Below are 21,864 nucleotides of genomic sequence, written 5' to 3' on the forward strand. Positions count from 1 at the left end.
AATATTTTCTTTTTTTTCTGAAGGAAGTAAAGAACAATATTTTCAAATTTAAGAAAAAAGTTGTTTATAACTTATTAAATTTATTAAGTATTTTTCAGTAAAAAAACTTATAATAACTTTTTTCAGTAAAAAAACTTAAAATAACTACTTAAATTTCATACGCGCCAGGTAGGGGTCGAACCTACGACCTTCTGCTTAGGAAACAGACGCTCTATCCACTGAGCTACAGGCGCTGTCTGGTAAAGAAGCAGTTTAATTAATTAGTCATTGATGTAATTTACATGATATGCTTCTACGGTGACCATCTCTTTCGACTTTTTGAGGTGTTTTTGTTTGTTGTATTGAGTTTGATTTCATGCTCCCAACACTTGGCCAATGGCCATTATCATTGAATGGACGGTGTTACCGGTCAAATTAGAGATGAGATTTGAGTTACTTGCCCAATTTTTCTCACTCTCGACAAACATTTTAAATAAGTCTACATAAAAAAAACATAGTTTTCTACTTTTTTTTTTAAATTAAAAGGGTCGGTTTAACGAGGTAACCCCATTGATTTATAAAAATTATGTCAGTCATATGTCTTCATAGAGTGTGTTTTTTTCCTAACAAGGTTTTCTTCTTCTTCAAGGTTTTAAGTCAGAAAACATGGTATTGGTTTAGGATCTTTGAGTGTGTTCCTCTCAAAGTCTCTCGATTTCCATAGTACCAATTTCGATGGGTCTGCCCATAATGAAATTGATTAATTATTTGATTTATAATGTTGTTCATGAACCATTTATCTGTAAAATTATGTTTTAATTTGGAAACATGAAGGATAAAATGCATGTAAGTAATCATATTTTATGTCATAAATACTTTTTGGATATGTCACCTAAATGTTAAATGGTAACAAAAGCTTCGAGAGGGCGAAAAAAATATTTACAATCCAGAATGAGGGTTATTCAACGTGTGCTTGAGGAAGTTGATTCAGCTAGGCTTCTTCTCCTTCACAATGATCTTTTGCAAGAGTATGAAGGTGTCCTTTTCCAAGGGAGAAACATTATGGTTTTAAGTATGAGGGTGTCCTTTTCCAAGGGAGAAACATTATGGTTTTAAAAATCTAAAGAGAATTGGATTAAGCTTTGAAGCACAAACACCTCTTTCTTCCATGCTTAAACTGTAATGCGTAGGAAAAGAAATAAGATCCACGGTCTCAACATTGCTCCTGGTTCTTGGTGTACCGACTCTAATATGTTGAGAAATGAAGTTGTAAATTACTTCAAATGTTTGTTTGGAATTTTGGATGAATTGAGGACAGATCAAAGTGGGGGTCATCATAACGTTCAGACTAATGATGATAAAAAGACTCTTACTCATGGTTACAAAAGAAGAAGTTTATCAAACCCTTATGAGTATGAAATCTTACAATGCTCCTGGCCCAGACGGATTTCAAACTATCTTTTTTAAGATGTTTTTTTAAGAAGCTAAATTAGCCTGGTACCGGGGAGAATCGAACCCGAGACCTCGAGGAGGAGCACACTCCCCCTTTTTAAGATGTTTTGAAAGGATGTCGGGGATGATGTTTGGAATTTGTTTAGACAAGCTTTTGCTTCCGGTACTTTTGATTCAAGCATTATTGAGACCCCGGTTGTGTTGATTCAAAAAGGTGACAATTCGAGCTCTTTTAAAGATTTCAGACACTTTAGTTTGTGTAATATGATGTACAAGTTAATATCCGAAGTGTTGGTCAATAGACTTCACCTTATTCTAATTCGTATTGTTAGTCCTCTTCAAAGTAGCTTTATTCCAGGAAGAAGTACTAAAGACAATGTTGTAGTGCTTCAGGAAATGATTCATCACTTAAGAAAGAAGAAGAGCAAGAAAATTCTTAAGCTTGATTTGGAGAAAGCTTATGATAGATTGGATTGGAGGTTCCTTTGCCATACTCTAAATTGTTTTGCCTTTCCCGAACCTATTATTTCTCTTATCATGCATGGTATACCATCTTCCTCCATCTCCATGCTTTGGAATGGTAGTAAGACTGAAAGCTTCACTCCTAAAAGGGGTTTACGACAGTGTGTTCCTCTATCTCCCTACCTCTTTGTGCTTTTCATGGGGAGGCTTAGAGGCATGATTGCCAATGAAGTTAATGCTAATAAACGGGTGGCTATTTAAATTCTCGGAGTGGTCCTAGTTTTTTCATTTATCTTTTGCAGATGTTGTGCTCCTTTTTGGGAAAGTAAAAGTCTCTCAGACTCGACATATCAGTATGGTGTTGGAGAACTTTTGTGCTTGCTCAAAATTGAAAGTCAGTTTCGAAAAATCATTTATTTTTGCTTCTGTAGGTGTTACTAATTCAAAAAAGAATAAGATTGATGGTATCATCAATATGAGTAGAGGATGAGAATAGGTCAGGCCGAGCCGGACTATCTTTAAATAGGTCAAGCCTAGTTGAAAAAACTTAAGCCTAAGCCTGACTTATTGTCTCTGTTCTCTTAGCAGATGTTATGGGCGTTGAGTTTGTTCGACTCTAGTTCAGGTCTTTTCCTTGTGTTTTCTTTCTTTTATGTTTTTCCCTTTTGTTACCTAAAAACGTAATATTATTTTATTACATTTTATTCTGTCAAAAAATAAATAAAATATTATTCTAAATTTTCTATTTTTTAATTAATTTTTAAAATAAAAAGTATCACCCACGAAACACAGGATATTTATTTTAAAAATAATATTATAGTACTAACATTTTTTTGACAAGATATATATCGCACTATATATTAGAAATTTTAGGAAATTTTTTTTTTTCTGCCCCTATAACAAAAAAAAATGATATATCTGCCCCTAGTTGAAAATTATTGATGAAAATGCCCTTGTTCTTCAATTCAAATGGCGAGCATCCCATTTTTTCAACCCTTCTCTGCAAGCTTGCAGGCTTTCTCAGACTTTCTCTGACTTTCTCTGTATGTTTGTAATTTCATTTGGCGAGCATGTATATTTAAGTATTTAATTTTTTTTTGTTCCATGTTCAACATATCAAATGGCGAGCATGCCATTTGTTGTTTTTTTTAGTATTTTTTTTTGTTTGCCATGTGAAATGGCGAGCATAATATTTGTTTTTTTTTTTTAGATTTTTTTTTGCATGCCATGTGAAATGGCGAGCATACTATTTGGTTTTTTTTTAGTATTTTTTTTTGCTTGCCCTTTGAAATGGCGAGCAAGGAAAGGCTATTTTTTTAAAAAAAAATGCGAACATGTTTTTTTTGCGGTTTTAAATTTTTTTTTATGAAAAATACCATATTTCTTGAATTTTAAAAAACAACCTAAAAAGATTTTTTTTATTAAATATTAAACAAAAATACATTAAAATAAAACATTGTTACAAACCTAAACATCTATTACATTTATCTTCTCCTAATTTTGTGCCCATGAGTACCACATCCAACAGGTTTGATTTTTCATTGAGGTCGACCGGGTGGCGCTATTTGTAGTTGTGGCTCCTCCTCCTCGTCCTCATCATCATCATCCTCATCCTCATCCTCCTCCTCTTCTTCTGTTAATACAACATCCTTTTCTTGTTGTACTACGTCTTCATATTCTTCTTCTACTTCTACCTCTTCTTCTTCTACTACTACCTCTTCATCTTCCTCACTCTGAGGTTCATTACGACGAAGTGCCCACAGACTCATCACCCAATGAAAGCTTTAACCTACCACCACCATACATGCAATCCTCCTTTCCAGAATCATCCCAACAAACACAATGGTCTCGACCACCAATATTCACAACGACACAGATGGACAATGATGCGATGAACAGTCTGTGGGCACTTCGTCGTAATGAACCTCAGAGTGAGGAAGATGAAGAGGTAGTAGTAGAAGAAGAAGAGGTAGAAGTAGAAGAAGAATATGAAGACGTAGTACAACAAGAAAAGGATGTTGTATTAACAGAAGAAGAGGAGGAGGATGAGGATGAGGATGATGATGATGAGGACGAGGAGGAGGAGCCACAACTACAAATAGCGCCACCCGGTCGACCTCAACGAAAAATCAAACCTGTTGGATGTGGTACTCATGGGCACAAAATTAGGAGAAGATAAATGTAATAGATGTTTAGGTTTGTAACAATGTTTTATTTTAATGTATTTTTGTTTAATATTTAATAAAAAAAATCTTTTTAGGTTGTTTTTTAAAATTCAAGAAATATGGTATTTTTCATAAAAAAAAATTTAAAACCGCAAAAAAAACATGTTCGCATTTTTTTTAAAAAAAATAGCCTTTCCTTGCTCGCCATTTCAAAGGGCAAGCAAAAAAAAATACTAAAAAAAAACCAAATAGTATGCTCGCCATTTCACATGGCATGCAAAAAAAAATCTAAAAAAAAAAAACAAATATTATGCTCGCCATTTCACATGGCAAACAAAAAAAAATACTAAAAAAAAAACAACAAATGGCATGCTCGCCATTTGATATGTTGAACATGGAACAAAAAAAAATTAAATACTTAAATATACATGCTCGCCAAATGAAATTACAAACATACAGAGAAAGTCAGAGAAAGTCTGAGAAAGCCTGCAAGCTTGCAGAGAAGGGTTGAAAAAATGGGATGCTCGCCATTTGAATTGAAGAACAAGGGCATTTTCATCAATAATTTTCAACTAGGGGCAGATATATCATTTTTTTTTGTTATAGGGGCAGAAAAAAAAAATTTCAAATTTTAGTTGTTCTTGACTTCACTTGGTCATGTGCCCAAGAATATTGGATATACAATATGCATATGGATCGACTTTTGACCTTCTGGCCAGGTTCCAACTTAAAGATAATCTTAAACGTGTTCCTATTTGTATATATTATCTCACCAAATAAAGTACTAACAGAAACCAAATTTTGTCAAAGTCTATATTCAATCTCATTTTAAATATTTAATACTATCAATTTTGAAGTTCCGTACAACCACTTTGTTAGATATATTTAAATATTATATGCTGACTAGATTTTGACAGAATAAACATATTCTATTCTGAGTTATCCACTTTGAAAATTTTCCAAAGATATTGGATTCTAGAAAGAAGAATCACATGTTCATGTTGTTTATGTGGGGAGCAAAGTCTTCCTTTTTACTACTTGGCAATGGAATTCAATTAATTTATTCAGCAATGGTGGGCGATGGAATATGCAACTTCGACTTTGATTTTTGTACTTTGAAATTGGAGTATATCTTCGTGGAAATTAATGGTTCTAGTTGAATTTGGTTTGTACTTTTCGTCTACTGTGAATTGTTTACCAACTTTGGAAAATTGGAACAATATTTTTTTTGACATATGGAAAATTTGAACAATATTTTGACATATTGGTGCAATACTGCAATGAAAATGACATTATTCATGAGATCAAGGTGCTGTTATCCCAGGTCAATGTTACTTTGCATCACACTCTGCGCGAAGGCAATCAGTGTGCAAATTTTCTTGCAAAGCTAGGAGCTTCTTCGGATGTTTTTCTTTTGTCTCATCCGCACCCACCTGATAATCTCCGTCCGTTGTTGAGGACTGATGCTTTAGGAACTCTGTTCTTGAGGGCTTAGTTTTCCCCTTTGCTGTTCTTTTTTTCTTTTTCTGTTTTCTGATTTTAGCTATGTAACTAAAAAAAAAAATATATATCCTTAGAAAACAAACTATATACTATCAAATACGTAGGTGCATTTTTTTTTAGGTGTCAAATACGTGCAGTATTTTTTTAAGGATCCACGTTGATTTTAGTTAAGGGAAATATTAACGAGTGCTTCGAAGACATTCTTTAAGGACCATAATTAGTAACTATTTATGGAAAAATTTGTAATCAGGGCATTGGAAATCGAAACATTTAATTTTAAAAAAATAATTGCTTATTTTAGAAAGCTTAAAGAGTGCCTCGGAGGCACTCGTTAACAAGACTCTTTAGTTTATAATAGAGTTAATGAGTGTTAAAAAGATTTGATTTAGTTTATAAAAGAGTTAATTCAGTCCGTTAAAAAAAATGTTAATTCAAAAAGAGGGTTAAAAAGAAAGTGTTTTTGATATTTTTCATTAATTTATAAATTTGTATATAAATTTAAATTTAAAAAATGATTGGATTGTTAGAGCATTCACTTCCATGTCATCCATATTGGTGGTATAAATAAACGTCATTCAATATATTACTCCCTCCGTTTCAAAATGAGTGTCGCTTTAGCAAAAAAAAATTGTTTCAAAATGAGTGTCGCTTTGAGTTTCCAATGCAATAATAACTTTTTTTTTTCAATTGTACTCACCAATTAATACTCTGCACACTACTTCCAAAGTATTACTTTTAAAACTAACCAATAGTTAATAAGGATAATTTGGTAAAATAATCATTCTCTTTCTTTTAATCATTGCATTTCTTAATATGTGTGTAAACACCTACAACAACGCTCATTTTGAAACGGAGGGAGTATTATATACTTCATACTTCTTCCGTTTTTAAATATAAACAAAATTGACTTTTTAGGTTCATTAAATTAATGATGTATGTGGTTCATAGTATGAACCACATTCATCATTAATTGAATGAACCCAAGAAATCAATTTTGCTTATATTTAGAAACGGAGGGAGTACTTCTCAATTATTTAAACAACTCAACTATATTTTATTAAATATTTATACCACTCTTCCAAAACTCTAAAATGAATCTCACTAATCTCATATTAATAAAATAGCCGATATGATATCCTTTTTCACCTATTAGTTGGAAAAAAAAATCAAAAATCAGCAATGTCACCTAAGGTGAGTTTTGACACTCTCTTACCATGCCAAACATACAAGACACTCATTTGTGTTCGCCAATATTTATGCTCTCGAGAGTCAAGAGTAACTTAGTGCAGGAAAAAAGTTCGACTAAAAAGTAATTGACTTATAGTTAAACTTATAGATTTTTTTATAGTGGCCGGAGTTAGTTAAACTTATAGATAACTTTACATAACAATGTGTATATTTCTTTAAAAAAAAACAATGTGTATATTATTAAGAGAAATAATAGGAACACTTTCTTCTTAATATCATCTTTGACACTCACTTTATGTGTGATCATCTTAAAAATATGAGGCTCATATTTGTCATTTCTTTGATTTTTGTACTTTACAATTGGAGTATCTTCGTGGAAATTAATGGTGAACGAGTTAGTTGAATTTGGCTTATACTTTTTCGTCTACTATTAATTTTTTTATTTTTTTTTAGGAATTTTCGTCTACTGTTACCAACTTGGAAAATTTGAACAATATTTTGACATATTGATGCAAACAAAATGACAACACAAGGATATGATTGGAATATTTTATTTTTAAGATTTTTTTTATATATATTCTCTTTTTGGATGAAAACCTTCACTACTCTCTCACATACTATCTTGCCTTTATTTGGATGTTTCTGGATAGATGATGAAGATGATGATAGTGTAGATCATGAATGTAATGTTAAAGATGATGAACAAAGCTATGGAAGAAGATGAAGAAAGGAAAAATTAATTACATGATATTGACTCGGTGTAAGTTAAAATGTATCTACGTGATCCAATGATTCTCTTTTAAAAAAAAATATCAAACAATTTAAATTAAAAAAAAATTTATGGTGGATCACTCTTAAGGTTGGTCCACCATAGACATTTGAAGTTAAAGTTAACGATCATGGATTTATTTGACTAACAGAGGTTAACTTGAGGAACCAAATCGTGGATTTTATAAATTATTTATGAGATCAAAATGAAAACAAGAAATTAATTAGGGGATCAATGAACCAATTTAGCCTATTTTTAATCTATCACTTTATAATAGTTAGTAACAATTATTTCAATATTTGTAATTAGTTAAATTGGATTTGTTTTTAGTTTATTTTCTAAATAATGATAAAAGTGATTATAATATAGTAAATTGCAATTTATTATATACACATTAAACATATTTATTATTTACAAATGTATATTCCCTAAAAAATGTATATGAAAAATACAAATATTTGGAAATGATATATAAAAAAATGACTCGTTAACGATATCTTTACGATTTTTAATATTTTGACATATTTATAGTCAAGCATTTTATAATATTTAATAACAACTATTTCAATTTTTTATCATTAACCTAACCTTTATTATTAATGTTTTTATCATAAAATATTTCAACCTGTCAACACTGCTTTCCATATTTTATTGAAACAACATATATAACTATAAATTGAAAAGTATTACAATGCTATTTTGTGAGAATCAATAGCGTTATATTCAAGAGTTTAACAATTATTCAATTAGCTAGTTGTGCATCTAATTAAACAATGTATAAGTCTTCTGTCTTTGGTCGTTGAATTCATTCGATTCGATTTCGAGCATATACTATATTGACAAAACGGGAAGAAAGAAGCTTGCTTTGATTGGTTTGAGTGGTGTTGTTGTGTGCTTATTATCGTCACTTTTTAACAAATTGAAACTTATTCTCCAAAGATTAGTACAATATGAACTTCTCATTTTAATTGATTTTAGTACTGTTGTGAATGGATGAGATTGCATGCACCGTTTGCTTCTGAATCTAACAAGATCTTACCGGAGACGTGTTTGATCTCAAATGACATGGAAAACAATCAGTGTCAAAAAAGACATAAAGAATGGTACTCACAAAAATGTCCTAATAAATTGGGTTTCCTTCCATGCCCTATGTCTACTTCCTCCATCTCAAAATAATAGCCGTTTGAGGTTTATGCATGGTTTTTAAGAAAATGATTAATTTGGTTGATTTCAATGATAAAATTTGTATAATTTACTATAATATCCTTATTAATATTGTAGTTATAGTCGAATAGTTAAGTTAGATGAAATTCAGTAAATAAGAGTATAACAATGTAATAATAATAATAATAAATACTGCATTGGTATTTTAAAATGACAATTATTTTGAGACAGAGACAAAAATGATAAAGAGACAATTGTCTTGAACCAGAGAGGGGAATAATCTTGTCATTGGTATGGATACTATTTATCAACTATCCTTTAAGATTTCAACAACATTCTAAATTTCAAACCTCATTGTTTCAATGTTTTTTTCCTTGACACAAGTTATTGGGATTTAAATAGATATTAATGTTGTTTGGAATAATAATAATAATAATAATAATAATAATAATAATAATAATAATAATAATAATAATAATAATAATAATAATAATATGTTATACTGGGACGATGTTAAAATAAATGTCGTTTAAAATTTTTTACACACGTATTAATAAATGCATTAATTAAAAGAAAGAGAGATGTTATTTTACCAAATTATCCTAACAAACTATTGGTTTGTTTTCCATTAAAGAAAAAAAAGTAATAGTACTTTACAAGTAGTGTATATAGTATTAATTGAAGGGTATAATTGAAAAAGTAAAATTATTATTACATTGAAAACTAAAAGTGACATTCATTTTAAAACAATTTTTTTGCTAAAGTGACACTCAATTTAAAATGGAGGGAATATAAATAATAAATGTATTATATAATTTTATATATTTTACAAATTATTTCGGAAACTAAAAGTAAAATATATCACAACTTAATATTTTTGTATTATTTATAAATTTTGAATTAAATGTATTTTAGTCTCTAACAAATTATAATAGTTCAATTTTTTTGTAATCATATAATAGTTCAGTTATAGTACCTATAATTTTACTTTTTACTTTTTAATTCCCGATTTTATGAAACAGTGTATTTTTAATCTCTCGATAAGGCATACTTTTGTACTTTTCAAAATCAAAGTGAATAATTTTTTTTATAAGACTCACAAATTAAACAACAATGATTTTGTAAGAACAAAAATATATAACTCGTTAAATTTTTAGTTCCATTTTGATTAAACTCTACTAGATATTATTTCAGATTAAGCTAAAAACTTGTATGAGATTAATCATATATAATTAAAAAAAAGGGAAATGTAAATGTTAGATATGTAAAACATGTCTATATATACTATGGACGACAATACGTCATAAAAGTGACATGGTATTTATGTGTACTTCTCATGCTTTTTTGTGTAGTCTGTTTCTTGGGTAGTTGTATATTACTCATGCATGCAAATAATTAAATGTGTGGGATCATGAGTTATATACATAACATAGTTAACAAATAAGTAAAGTATGATAATTTTAACTATCAACAAAAAGAAAATAGAATAATGTGTGATCATAGGAAATAGTTATCATGTTTTTCTTTTGGTTGATACAATAGTTATCATGTGATTCACATGCTATAAGAAAAATACAGTATTACTTTATGATTTATGTTCAAATCAAACCGATAAAAACGAGCTGGTTTGATTTAATTCAATTGGATTGACATTTTTACAAAAATTAAGAAGTTATAAAAAAAGTTATTCTCCAAAATATTGTAGATTTTTAATATTATTAAGACAAGTACTTGAAATAAAATGAGAAAAATAACATATATAATGATTAAAATAACATATGAATGCAACACATTTTTTAAGAAATTAAAACTACTGCTATTTATAGTGTTAATTGACTTGTATTTTAGATATTTATTTTCAATTTTGTAAAACAGATCGATAGGTCAAAAGAAATTAGATTTAATTGATTTAATTCAATTTGCGCACAAACATAAAAATTCAACTTTTTCTTCATTGATTTGATTTTCACCTCTTTAATACATGCATCATCCCAATTTCTTTCTGTACAAAAAGAAAATATCATTGCAACATAAAGAGAAAAATTTCATATGTCAAGCTAACTAAAAAATTTATATGACTTTCCTTAAAAAAAAACATTTATATGACTTTAAAAATGTTTGCATGATTAAATGATATGCATTGTTATGTGTGTAAATGATTTTTATTTAAGATTGTGATCATGGTAGTGTTTATCATTTTTATGAGTTTATCATTTTTACGACACAAAGCCAACCCCACCGTCCTTCACCAAATGTATATAGGAGTATAAGACAATATCAATCACTATCAAAGTATCACTTATCACTAATTAAATAATAATTACAAGTCGTAAAACAACACACTAAGATGTTAGCAAATGGAAACTTTATTGTACGAGATTTGTTTACTTGCTTACTTATACGTATTTATGCAATGTGACACTTGTTGCCAACTAAATTCACACTCACTAATCACATAAAACAAGTTTAACACACTCCCACAATAAAATATTATCAAACTCATATAATTATATAGTTTAATTTACGAGGAGTGTTAAGAGCATACACATCCATACCTTGAGTAGTTTAAATGAACCCTTTCAATTTTTATCATGTTTTAAACTTTTCAATTATTTAAACAACCTTATTACTTTTTTATATTTCATATTACTTATAAAAAAAATTAAAAATGGGTCCAACTAAACACATAATAATCCATCAAAGTCCAAAAGGTATGCGTTGTTTTCAATTCCATATATTATTTGAAACAAGCTTAGATGAAAAGCAAGCGGTTGTGCACTGCAATGGAACGATGGAACACAATACCAAGTAGCCAATGATCATATTCAATAGGAGGATTTCTTGTGTTTAAGACTTTGTACCTATGCAGTACTCATATTGGGGGGAAATGCTTTTGAGTACCTAATAAGCACAAGGTCTCAAATAAGTACCCTCTCTCCATGGGTCCCTCTCCTTTCAAAGATTAAAATATTGAAATGGAATGATATAGTTATTGATAGATAATTAATGGATTTTGTGTAAGAAATTTGTGAAATGCTGGGTTGGAGGGGTTGAGTGCTTAATAGATATTACCATTAAAAAAATTATAAATGAGTGATGTGTAAATGTGGGATCTATTTTAAGTATCTAAAAATGGGTTTCACCATTGTGGATGCCCTAATGTCAGTAATCCATGGAGACTTGACTTGCCTGGGTTAGTGTGAAGCTACCACCAATATTCATGCTCTTATGGACACTCTCTAATAATCTGTCTCTTGTTAGATAGAATTCATGTGACCACCATATTTTGAAAATTGGTCTCACATAAAGTGGTGAGACTCACATGAATTTTATCAAATATGAGATTAAGTGTTAGAGACAATGTTAACAAGAGAGTATTCGTGCATTTCTCTTTACATGTGTTTCAATGATTTAATGTCACATTATTTAATAAATTAACAATATATAGTTTATCATAGATGTATGTGTAAAATGTTTTACACCGACAATATATACAAATTAAATTCTATTATACAACATATACCACGTCATTCCTAAAAAAATATCACATGATATGTTGATTTATTATTGCGAGTTGAGTAATTATAAAATATACACACGCCCTCAAAATCAAGTTGGAAAGATAAAATAGAAGAAAAAAAAACATTTTTTTAAGATATTGGACTCCTATGAAAATGTGTCTACACAAATAAATATTTATAATGTCTCCTTATCGTCGCAGTGCGGAGCGATCTCCATGCTAAGACACTTCAATGTTCAAATGAGTAAGGTTTTAAGGTGCTTGCTTTGAGGAATATCTCATAATGTGAAAATGTACCTAATTTTGTGGTTGGTTGCTCTATTTATATATTTCCACGTGGTACATGTGTGTATGTGTTTTGATGGTTGTTCCCTTATGACGTAAATGTTAGGTGAGCACTTGATTGTTTGGAAGGCTCAAATTAACTATGATCATCCTATTTAGTGTTTTAAAACCTTTTGCTCATGGAGACTATCTTCACATGCGCGCGCGCACATATATGGTTTGGACTTTTTATTGAATCTTTGGCTTCATTATAGACTTTGGATCCGAAGGACAAAACAGTAAATTTAAATTTTTTGTGGTGGTCGGGGTTTGAACTCCGGACATTGCATATTTTATGCATTGTCCATACCAATTGCGCTAAGCTCACGAGGACAGATTGTACATATATAATAATAATAATAATAATAATAATAATAATAATAATAATAATAATAATAATAATAATAATAATAATATGTAACATAAGACAAATAATAAACTTTAAAGTAGACTTATTAAATTTAACATAATAACATTACACAAGTAATAAAAAGTAAAAGAGTCTTCTTCTTTTTTAAGGAGGTAAAATAGTTCACTTGAATTAAACAATTTTTGTTGACTGAATGAATTAAACAATTTTGTTGACCAAGTAAAAGAATTAATTGAAAGAAAAAAGATTTTTACACCGACCCATTTCGTTATTCCTAGTATAGTGGCACTGCTAAGGATCATTACAAGTTTGTTTGTGATGTTTGTTTATTATTCAATTGACCCATTTTTTGTTTTCTTATGTGCTTGAACATTGTTTGTGATAAAAGCGATAACTTGGCAATTGCGGGATAACTACTGGGTCACATTTAAGAAACATATACTCCCTCCGTTTCAAAATATATGTCCAATTTTTGCAATGTGCACTATTCACTTGACTTACTTTGACCATACTTTTTTACTAATGTATAAATACAAATATTAGCATATAAGATGTTGTTTAATTTGTCTCGACAAATATTTTCAAAATATTAAATTTTTATAATTTTTTTACTTTAGATAATTAAAGATATTAACGGTCAAAATTGTGCATTGGCATATGTGAAGTTGTTGACTTGGACATGTATTTTGAAACGGATGGAGTATTAAACATTGGGTTGGAGGGATTATATATACGTTTAAGTAATTTGTATCAGACATTAAGTTTGAGAGATTATATACTTATCAGGTTCTACTCTTAAAAAATTATAAATAAATGGTGTGTATACGTGAAATTTATTTTAAGTACCGAAAAAAAATGAATTTCTTCATTGTGGATGCAATTAGACATCCAAAAAATTGGCTTATGTTACTTGAGATTTTCGTAGTTCTTATTTACTTTGAAACTATTTGACCTCGTTTACTCTTGTTTCATAAATTTCCCCAGACTTATTTTTTTTACTAAAAATCTCCCAAGACATAAATTTATCAAATTTGAAAGGAATGAATTATTCTCTTGTTGAATATTTAACTATTATTGAGATGCCTTCTACTAAGTCAAAAATTATTCCTAAGAGTGCAATTAAAAATTGAGTAAATTACACTCTCCTCCTCTCAAAGATGCTTAAATTACACTCCCCTCCCCTCTTAAGTTAAATTATACACTCCCCTCCCCTCTTATTCAAAACATATTAGAAAATATTTCACCCTCCCTTAAGAGAAGCTTGAATTACATTCTCCTTCCCTCTTATGTTAAAATCTTCACTTTACTCCCTCAATAATTTTTATTTTATTTTTAATAGTCTAGGAAAAAATTAATAATCCAACACACTTTGCAAAAAATAGTATTACGGGTCTATTTTAATATAATCAAACTTTAAATTAATATTTTTTCTATTTTTTATTCACAATTTCATTAACATATAGTTTTAAACCTATTATAAAATAGGAAAAAACCCAAAATAAAATTAAAAATGCAAAAAATTATTAAAGACAATAAAGTATGGTTATTTAAAAGTTAATTTTATACTCTAAATTATAAAATTAATAGATAAATATCTAAATTTAATTATCATTGACATTTAAATTATAAAGAAATGAATTTATTTTTCTTAAATGATGGTTCAAAATTAGTATATATCATATAAATATTTATTTATATTAAAATAGATTAAAGTGTAGTGCATATTTAATTATTAAGGGAGGGGTTGTAATTCAAACATCTTGTAGGGGAGGGGAGTATAAATTTTACTTTTCAAGGGAGGGAGTATATATTTTAACATAAGAGGGGAGGAGAGTATATATAATTCAAGCATCTTTGAAGAGAGTGTAATTTACTCTTAAAAATTTGATAAAAAAAAAAAATCTATATATCTAGCACATTTTTCTTCCAAAAAGCAAAAGTATAAAGTTCTCCCTTAATAGCACATTTTCAAATCAATTTGAATAGTTCTAACACAAGATGCACATTGTTGCTTCCAAATTAATTTAAATTAACCGACATGATTAAAAAACTAGACTAAGATTGCTTAACCAATCAGCTTAAATAATTTAATTCTGTCACTTTTATACTGTAGGGGCGGCAGATTCCCATAATAAGCACAAAACTCAAAATGTGTCATTCATTTCCAACAAAAATACCATAATAATTCAAAATTCATTTCATTGAAATTGCAATTTCATCAAATTACAGCATTCTCTAATTTTTACACAATTTAAAAAAATCATGATGCTTGCTTAATTACAAGACATGATTATTATTATTAACATTGCTAAAGCTCTTAAAATATTGCAGCTTTAAGCCTCCTTCCAAGCTCTTTTCTGTACAAAATAAAAAACCAAAAATCACTATGAGAAAAACATAAAATAAATAATTTTCATGTCTCAAAATAATTAAAAAAGGTTAATGAATGATTTTTATTTTTGTTACCTTATGAGTTGTCTATCAAATCCAGAAGCAGCCAAAAGGCCTCTATTTTCTTCAGCTCTTCTCAATAGGTAAGGCATAACCATCTCAACTGGTCCAAATGGCATATACTTGCTAACTCTAAACCCTGCATTGCTCAAACCAAATGAAAGTGCATCTGACATTCCACATAGTTGTGCAAATTCAAGTTTGTGGTTCACTTTTCCCATTCCAATTTCATATGCTTTTGCTGCAGCCAATTTCCCTACACAACAAAAAAAATTACATTAATTGAAATCTTGGTTATTCTAGTATTCTTAATGTTACATGTAGCACATATATTTCAGATTTAAGGCGTGTCTGGTTGATCGATGTGGGTCAAAGTCTGATTCCGATATATGTGGTTACATTTATTCGCTTACATATTCTTGAAATATTTCCATTGTCTACGTGTCAGTGTCAATATCATATATGATGTTTACGTATGCGTCAATAAAGATTGACACTTCATATTAATGGTCTCATGTCCGACATGCGACAACACAAACACATATGATTACATTTTCTTAAAATATTATCGGTGTCCAACATGCGACGACACAAACACATATGATTACATTTTCTTAAAATATTATCGGTGTAAATATTATTTCAGATGTTCATATATGTGTCGGTGCTTCATACATTATTATTCTATAAAGTATAAAAAATATAAAATTGAAAAGGAAAAAAAACCCTAATGAATGTAAATATCTAATTAGTACCTGATTCAATGTTGTGTGTAGCAAGAACAACAGATCCTTTTCCATTAGCAAACTTCTCAAGCAAATAAGATGAACAATCATTGAAGCAATTATGTGTATCTTCAATAGTATCATGAATTGGTGACCTAGATCCAAAAGACTCAGCCAATGTACTTTCTGTAGACATATAAGCACCTCTAACCAACTTAAATCCCATAGGAATTCCAATTTTTTCAGCAGCTTGTGTTGCAAGAAACAATCTCTCCTTAGCATCTTTCAAATAAGTTTGAATTGTTCCAAACACAATAGGATTATCATCTTTATTATGCATAATTGCTGAAGAGTATGTGAAGTAATCAATAGCTGGTTGAACAGTAGTGTGTTCAGCATCAACCAATAGTGGCATGTTTGCTTCAACACATTTTTGACAAAGTTGTTGTAATCTTTGGTTTGCTAGTTGAAAATCACTTTCTTCTTGTGGTGTTAATGGTTCTGGTTTTTTTATAGTGTGGTATAATGGACTTGATTCTGAGAAAATTGGTAGAGAGTCTTGTTTCCATGGTAAATTGAATGAAGGGTCTTTTTGTTGCCATCTTAGAAGATCACTTATTCTTTCTAGTAATGCCATTGGACATATTGCAGTGATTTTCACAATCACAAAACTCACCTATCACATAAAAAAAATCAATAAATTAGAAGAAAAATAAACAAATAAACCACTTCAAAAATCGAATTGCGTGAAGGTGGAAATTTGACTCATTCATGCAGTCAGCACATTCATGACAGTTGGATCGAGTTATGCAGTGATATTTACATTGAATTGTACATTTTAATATGAATTGGTCGACCTTGATCCAATGAGTACGAACATGTTGTTTGCATGAATGTGTCAAATGCAAAAAATTATGGCTCTTCACATAGTGTACCAATTTAGTATAAACACTTTGAAAATGAAATAAATAAAACTCTAGTAAGAAATGGTAAAAATCCAAACTACGTACTAATGAACCCTTTTATCCAAAATACCAAAATCTAATTTCTAAACACTAGTTTCCAATTTTTGTTACAATGCCAACCACATTGTACATCAGCTAGGTGGGAGTGGGACCAACATTATGTATAAAATATAAATACAAACATTATGATGAAAATGAAATAAATAAAGCTCATGTTAGAAATGGAAAAAATTCAATCTAGTACTTAAACCATTTTGTCTAAAACAGTAACATTAAACTCTAAACACTACTTTCCAATTTTTAAGACAGAATGCCAACCACATTGTACTTCAACTAGGTGGGGGGACCAAAATATTTAATTTATTATTACAAACATTATGATGAAAATTAAAATAATTAAACCTCTAATTACATTAGAAATGGTGAAAATCCAATTTACTGATTAACCCTTTTATCCAAAAATACCAAACTCAAATTTCTAAACACTAGATGCCAACGATATATGACTCAATGTCTTGCCAACCACATTGTCCTTAAGCTAGGTGGGACCAATAATATATAATATGAGACAAAATTGTTCCGTCTGTCACATGATTCCAAGATTTTTGCAACTTAAAAAAGCACAAAAATGTTACTAGAAGTAGCATGACTTGAACTGGCATAACAAGTTGCTTACTTGTTGAGATTAATACATGCAATGTGACACTTGTTGCCAACTCAATTCATACTCATCACAAAAAGTAACAATTCAATTCAACAGACGCCTCACAATAAAACACACACGTTCACTTTTCAAAGTCAAGCCCCACAACCCACAACTAAAACCATGAGGCACAAACTAGTTTAATTTAATTTAATAAAAAAATTATTAAAAAAATTAGTTTAATTTAATAATACAAAGTAGTTGATGGCTTTCTATTTCTGAAAGGATTGGAGAAACTTCATTCACCTATACTTGTTTTAACATGTGCCTTATGTTTTTCAAGACATACAAAAATATCATTATTTCCTTAACTATTGGGGCGAGTCCACATAAAAAATTAGAAAAGTGAATATGATTAGAGATCCTCTTATATTATTATTATTATTATTATTATTATTATTATTATTATTATTATTATTATTATTATTATTATTATTATTATTATTATTATTATTATTATGGTGTAAATGAGGGAAGAGATCCTTTATATTAAAACACATTTCACACAAAAAATATTGGGTATTCATAAATAAAAAGATCCTCTTCAATCATTATTTAAAGAAAAAAATCTCATTATTATGATGTTAAATAATTAATGTCTACTTAATTATATCACTAATTTTAGAAATACGTCACTTAATATATTCTAAAAAGAAAAATAAAACTCCAATTTTGCTTTTAAAAAATAGAGAAAATTCAAACAGAAAAAGTATTTGTTGAATGTATATGATGATGATTCACAGAAACTACTTAAGATGAATACTGTTTCCACGCTACATTATTAGACCAAATTAATTTGACCAAAACCGCTTTTCTTTAAATAAAAACAAATAAATCTTTAATTAATCTAACCAGATCTTAACCAATTTTTTTTACCATAATCATGAAAATTAATACTAAATAAATAAATCAAGATAAAATTAGAAACTTACAGAAGATGGAGGAAGTGATTTGCTAACATCAACGGTATGAAGAAACCCTTTAAGATTACGATCACAACCATCATTATCATGTGCATCTTCAACACCATAAACAAGCATGCCACGTAAGCCAGCTTCATTAACAGACCTTATACTCTTTCCAGCAGCAATAGCATCTTCTCCAGCACAAAAATGTTCATAAAATGTTCTCTTTGTAACTGCCATAACTGCATCTTTCAAGATTCCCGTTTGTAACAATTTTGATTGCATAGCCCATATTCCAACGTCCACGACAGGTCCTATAGCCGTTGCATGCAGAACGGCTGAGGATCTTATCAGCGTGGACGTTGGAACGGCTGAGAATAGTCTCTCAGCGTCGTTTAGGTCGAGATAAGACGGTTGTTGGTGTGACGGTTGTGGTGGTGGTGGTGGAGAAGGTTGTTCTCTTTCGAGAAGGGAGGCGACGGCAGCGGTGGCTGAAGGATGGGAGGAGTTTAATGGCTTTGTGGTGGTTTTGAAACGGAGATTCTTGATGATCTTTTGTGGGACCACACGAGTTGCCATTCAAAAACAAGAAAATTTGAGATTTGAGATTCTTTGATGATGTTTTCGATTTCTTTGACGTTGTTTTGCTTCTTTTTTTTGTGATGAAACTCTCGACAACACTTTAGGTTTTTTTACACGTGATTTTGGTGTTGTTGTTCTATGTAACAAAGTTGAAGGGTGTGGATGTTTTTATAGGCATGAAAAGTTAATAGGGTTTGGTTAAGCATTGAAAAGTACAACACTGCATGATGTTGTGTGAGATAAGATTAAACTCTCTAATAACGTGTCTTAATCTTTTATCCTTAACAACTTTTTAATTTTATCCTTAACAACATTTTATTTTTAACTTTAAATTTGATTTCCCTTTTTAATATAGTTTTTTGGTTTAGTCGGTGTTTTATATTTGTAATTTCTTTCCGTTTATAACTGATTGTAAATTAACCTGATTAACTTTCAACTTTGATGAGGTACTCCCTCCGTTCTTTTTTAAGTGTCTTTTCAGAAAATTAACACAAAAATAGCGTTTTGTATTTTTGCACATTTTCTTTCTATTATACCCTTATTTTAATCCACCAATAAATTTTTATTTTTATGCACACACTTTATCTTTCCAATAAATTTAATATGTTATCTTTCTCTCATAACAAACAATTGTCAGTTATTATACCCTTATTATCTTTTTCACCAACAAATTTTTATTTTTTTTGCGCGCTCTCTCTTTCATAACAAACAATTGTCAATTTTCCTCCATTTGCACATTCATGAAGTCTTTTATTTTTCTTCTCTCAAATCTGTTATTTTACTTTGCATTTGAAATTTTTTACGATTATTACTCATCTTATTTATAGAATTTTAACTATTCATGGAACCATTGTCTGCAACAAAATTTTGTTTAAATTTGAAGATAACAAGAAACAAACTTTGTTTAAAAAAAATAAAAGAAACTTTGTTTAAAAAAAACATACTTTAGTTTTCCAAATAGATAACATTAATAAGTTTTATTGAAAAAAATAAGAATAATTGACAAAGGGTATAATTGACAAATCGTACCCTTAAAATACTAAAAAGACAGTTAAATAGAAACAAAAATTTCACCCTAAAAAAACACTTAAAAAGGAATAGAGGGAGTAATTAACTTCCAACTTTAATGAGATAATTATGATTATTTTTAATCACGTAACTATTAAAAAAAGTAATTATGATAGTTTAACGGTTTCATTTCTATTTAAAGAAACAATTTAATTACTATGCATAGAGGTGTAAATAATTATTTATTTTCCCTTAAAAAACATAAAATTTAATTATTTTTTCTTTTGAAGTGGCATAGCTAGTTTCATATTTTAGAAAAAAATAATCATAATATTTATCAATACTATGTATAAAGGAAATAAAAATATCAGTCCAAAATCCATTATTTCATTTTTTTTCCTTCAAAAAAAAAGAAAATAAGGGATTTTGGACTGATATTTTTACTATTTCAATTATACTTTTAAAAAATTTCAATAATAATGTTATATTGTTGTGTCATTAAAAAAAGATTTTTTTTTAAAATAAAAAATTGTATTATATTTACTACATTACATTGGTGTCATTGAAAAAAGATAAACGCGAGTTGTTAGATTTGTTATAATACAAAAGTCACAAACATCTAAACCTATACTTTTGATCAAAATATAAATTTCATAAAAAAATACAATTGATCATTTTTAAGGATTACTGCAATAAAAAGAGCGGAAAGAGAGACACATGACTGTCCATCTTTGCGTTAGTTATAATATAAAGGTGTGGTTTCATAAGAAACTATACGCGAAGCCTGAAAAAGACTTTATCAACAAAAAAACACATATTGCACCCTTATGAATTGAGATTCTTCATATTTTTTCCCTCCTATATTTTTTCATGATTTTTTGCATGATTGTTTAGAATGTTCAAATATGTCTTTTCACATAAAATTAGAATTTTCCAACAGTGATCAAATTAATTATGAATTTTTAAAGCGCAAAAAAATCAACAAAAAAAAAACAACGGAAATCTCGACCTAGAAATCGAATTTTGAGATGATTCCTTACAGTCGCATCTATAAAGTTACATAGAATGGCATTGATTAAACGGAACTTTTTTAATCATAGATACTTGTAAACTATATATTATAAACTTAAATTAATGTCTTACTAGATAGACCCTTAAACCCGTTTTTTTTTTTTAGGGGAAAACTTCAAACCCGTATAAAAATGCAAAAAAATGTAAAATACAATATCGCTATTTGGATGGAATTAGTTGTGACATGGTAGCAATGGATAAACTATGGCAAGAAAAAAGTTAGTTAAATGGAGTGAAAAAGAGAAAGCGTAGGTAAAGGAAGATGAGTAAGACAGGTAGTAGTAGGTGTGCTAAATTGTAGGGAAGAGTATGGACATGAGTTATAAAAGGTAACATGATGTTTTCCAAATACACGTAGATATGATGTGGATCCTTAAATTAGAGTATGCGTGTATCAAGGTATTAATTTCAAGATGATATTGCTGAGTTGTGTCCATCATCATCAAATTGATTTTGTCAAATCTACGCTTTTAATATGTTCATATTTTATCAGCTATAACCGCCATGAATCCAGGAGATTCCTATTCTAAAATTAAACCATTTTATCTACTCATTATA

General features: G+C 29.1%; 1 protein-coding gene and 1 non-coding gene across 2 annotated transcripts; both read right to left on the reverse strand.

Moving 5' to 3' along the window:
• Positions 1–160: 160 nt before the first annotated feature.
• On the reverse strand, positions 161–233 carry TRNAR-CCU (transfer RNA arginine (anticodon CCU)). The gene has a single exon. It is a non-coding gene; the product is annotated as a tRNA-Arg (tRNA).
• Positions 234–15,070: 14,837 nt separating this feature from the next.
• Positions 15,071–19,369, reverse strand: LOC146912892 (proline dehydrogenase 2, mitochondrial-like). The gene is made up of 4 exons (XM_085716222.1): positions 18,673–19,369; positions 16,103–16,748; positions 15,363–15,603; positions 15,071–15,253 (listed from the first exon to the last, which is right to left on the reverse strand). Exons 1-4 carry the CDS (start codon positions 19,222–19,224, stop codon positions 15,214–15,216), a joined length of 1,479 nt encoding a protein of 492 aa, XP_085572348.1. The 5' UTR covers positions 19,225–19,369; the 3' UTR covers positions 15,071–15,213.
• Positions 19,370–21,864: the final 2,495 nt, after the last annotated feature.

Source organism: Medicago sativa, chromosome 6 (assembly GCF_051527215.1).
Source record: "Medicago sativa cultivar Bolivia chromosome 6, Bolivia_mono, whole genome shotgun sequence".
NCBI lineage: Eukaryota > Viridiplantae > Streptophyta > Magnoliopsida > Fabales > Fabaceae > Medicago > Medicago sativa.

Bases quoted from the DNA above. Each gene is read 5' to 3' on its own strand.
- LOC146912892 (XM_085716222.1), bottom strand. From the start codon at position 19,224: ATGGCAACTCGTGTGGTCCCACAAAAGATCATCAAGAATCTCCGTTTC. The intron at 16,749-18,672 runs GTAAGTTTCTAA...TTTATGTGATAG, and splicing joins AATCACTTCCTCCATCTTCT to GTGAGTTTTGTGATTGTGAA. The intron at 15,604-16,102 runs GTACTAATTAGA...TTTGTTGTGTAG, and splicing joins TACACACAACATTGAATCAG to GGAAATTGGCTGCAGCAAAA.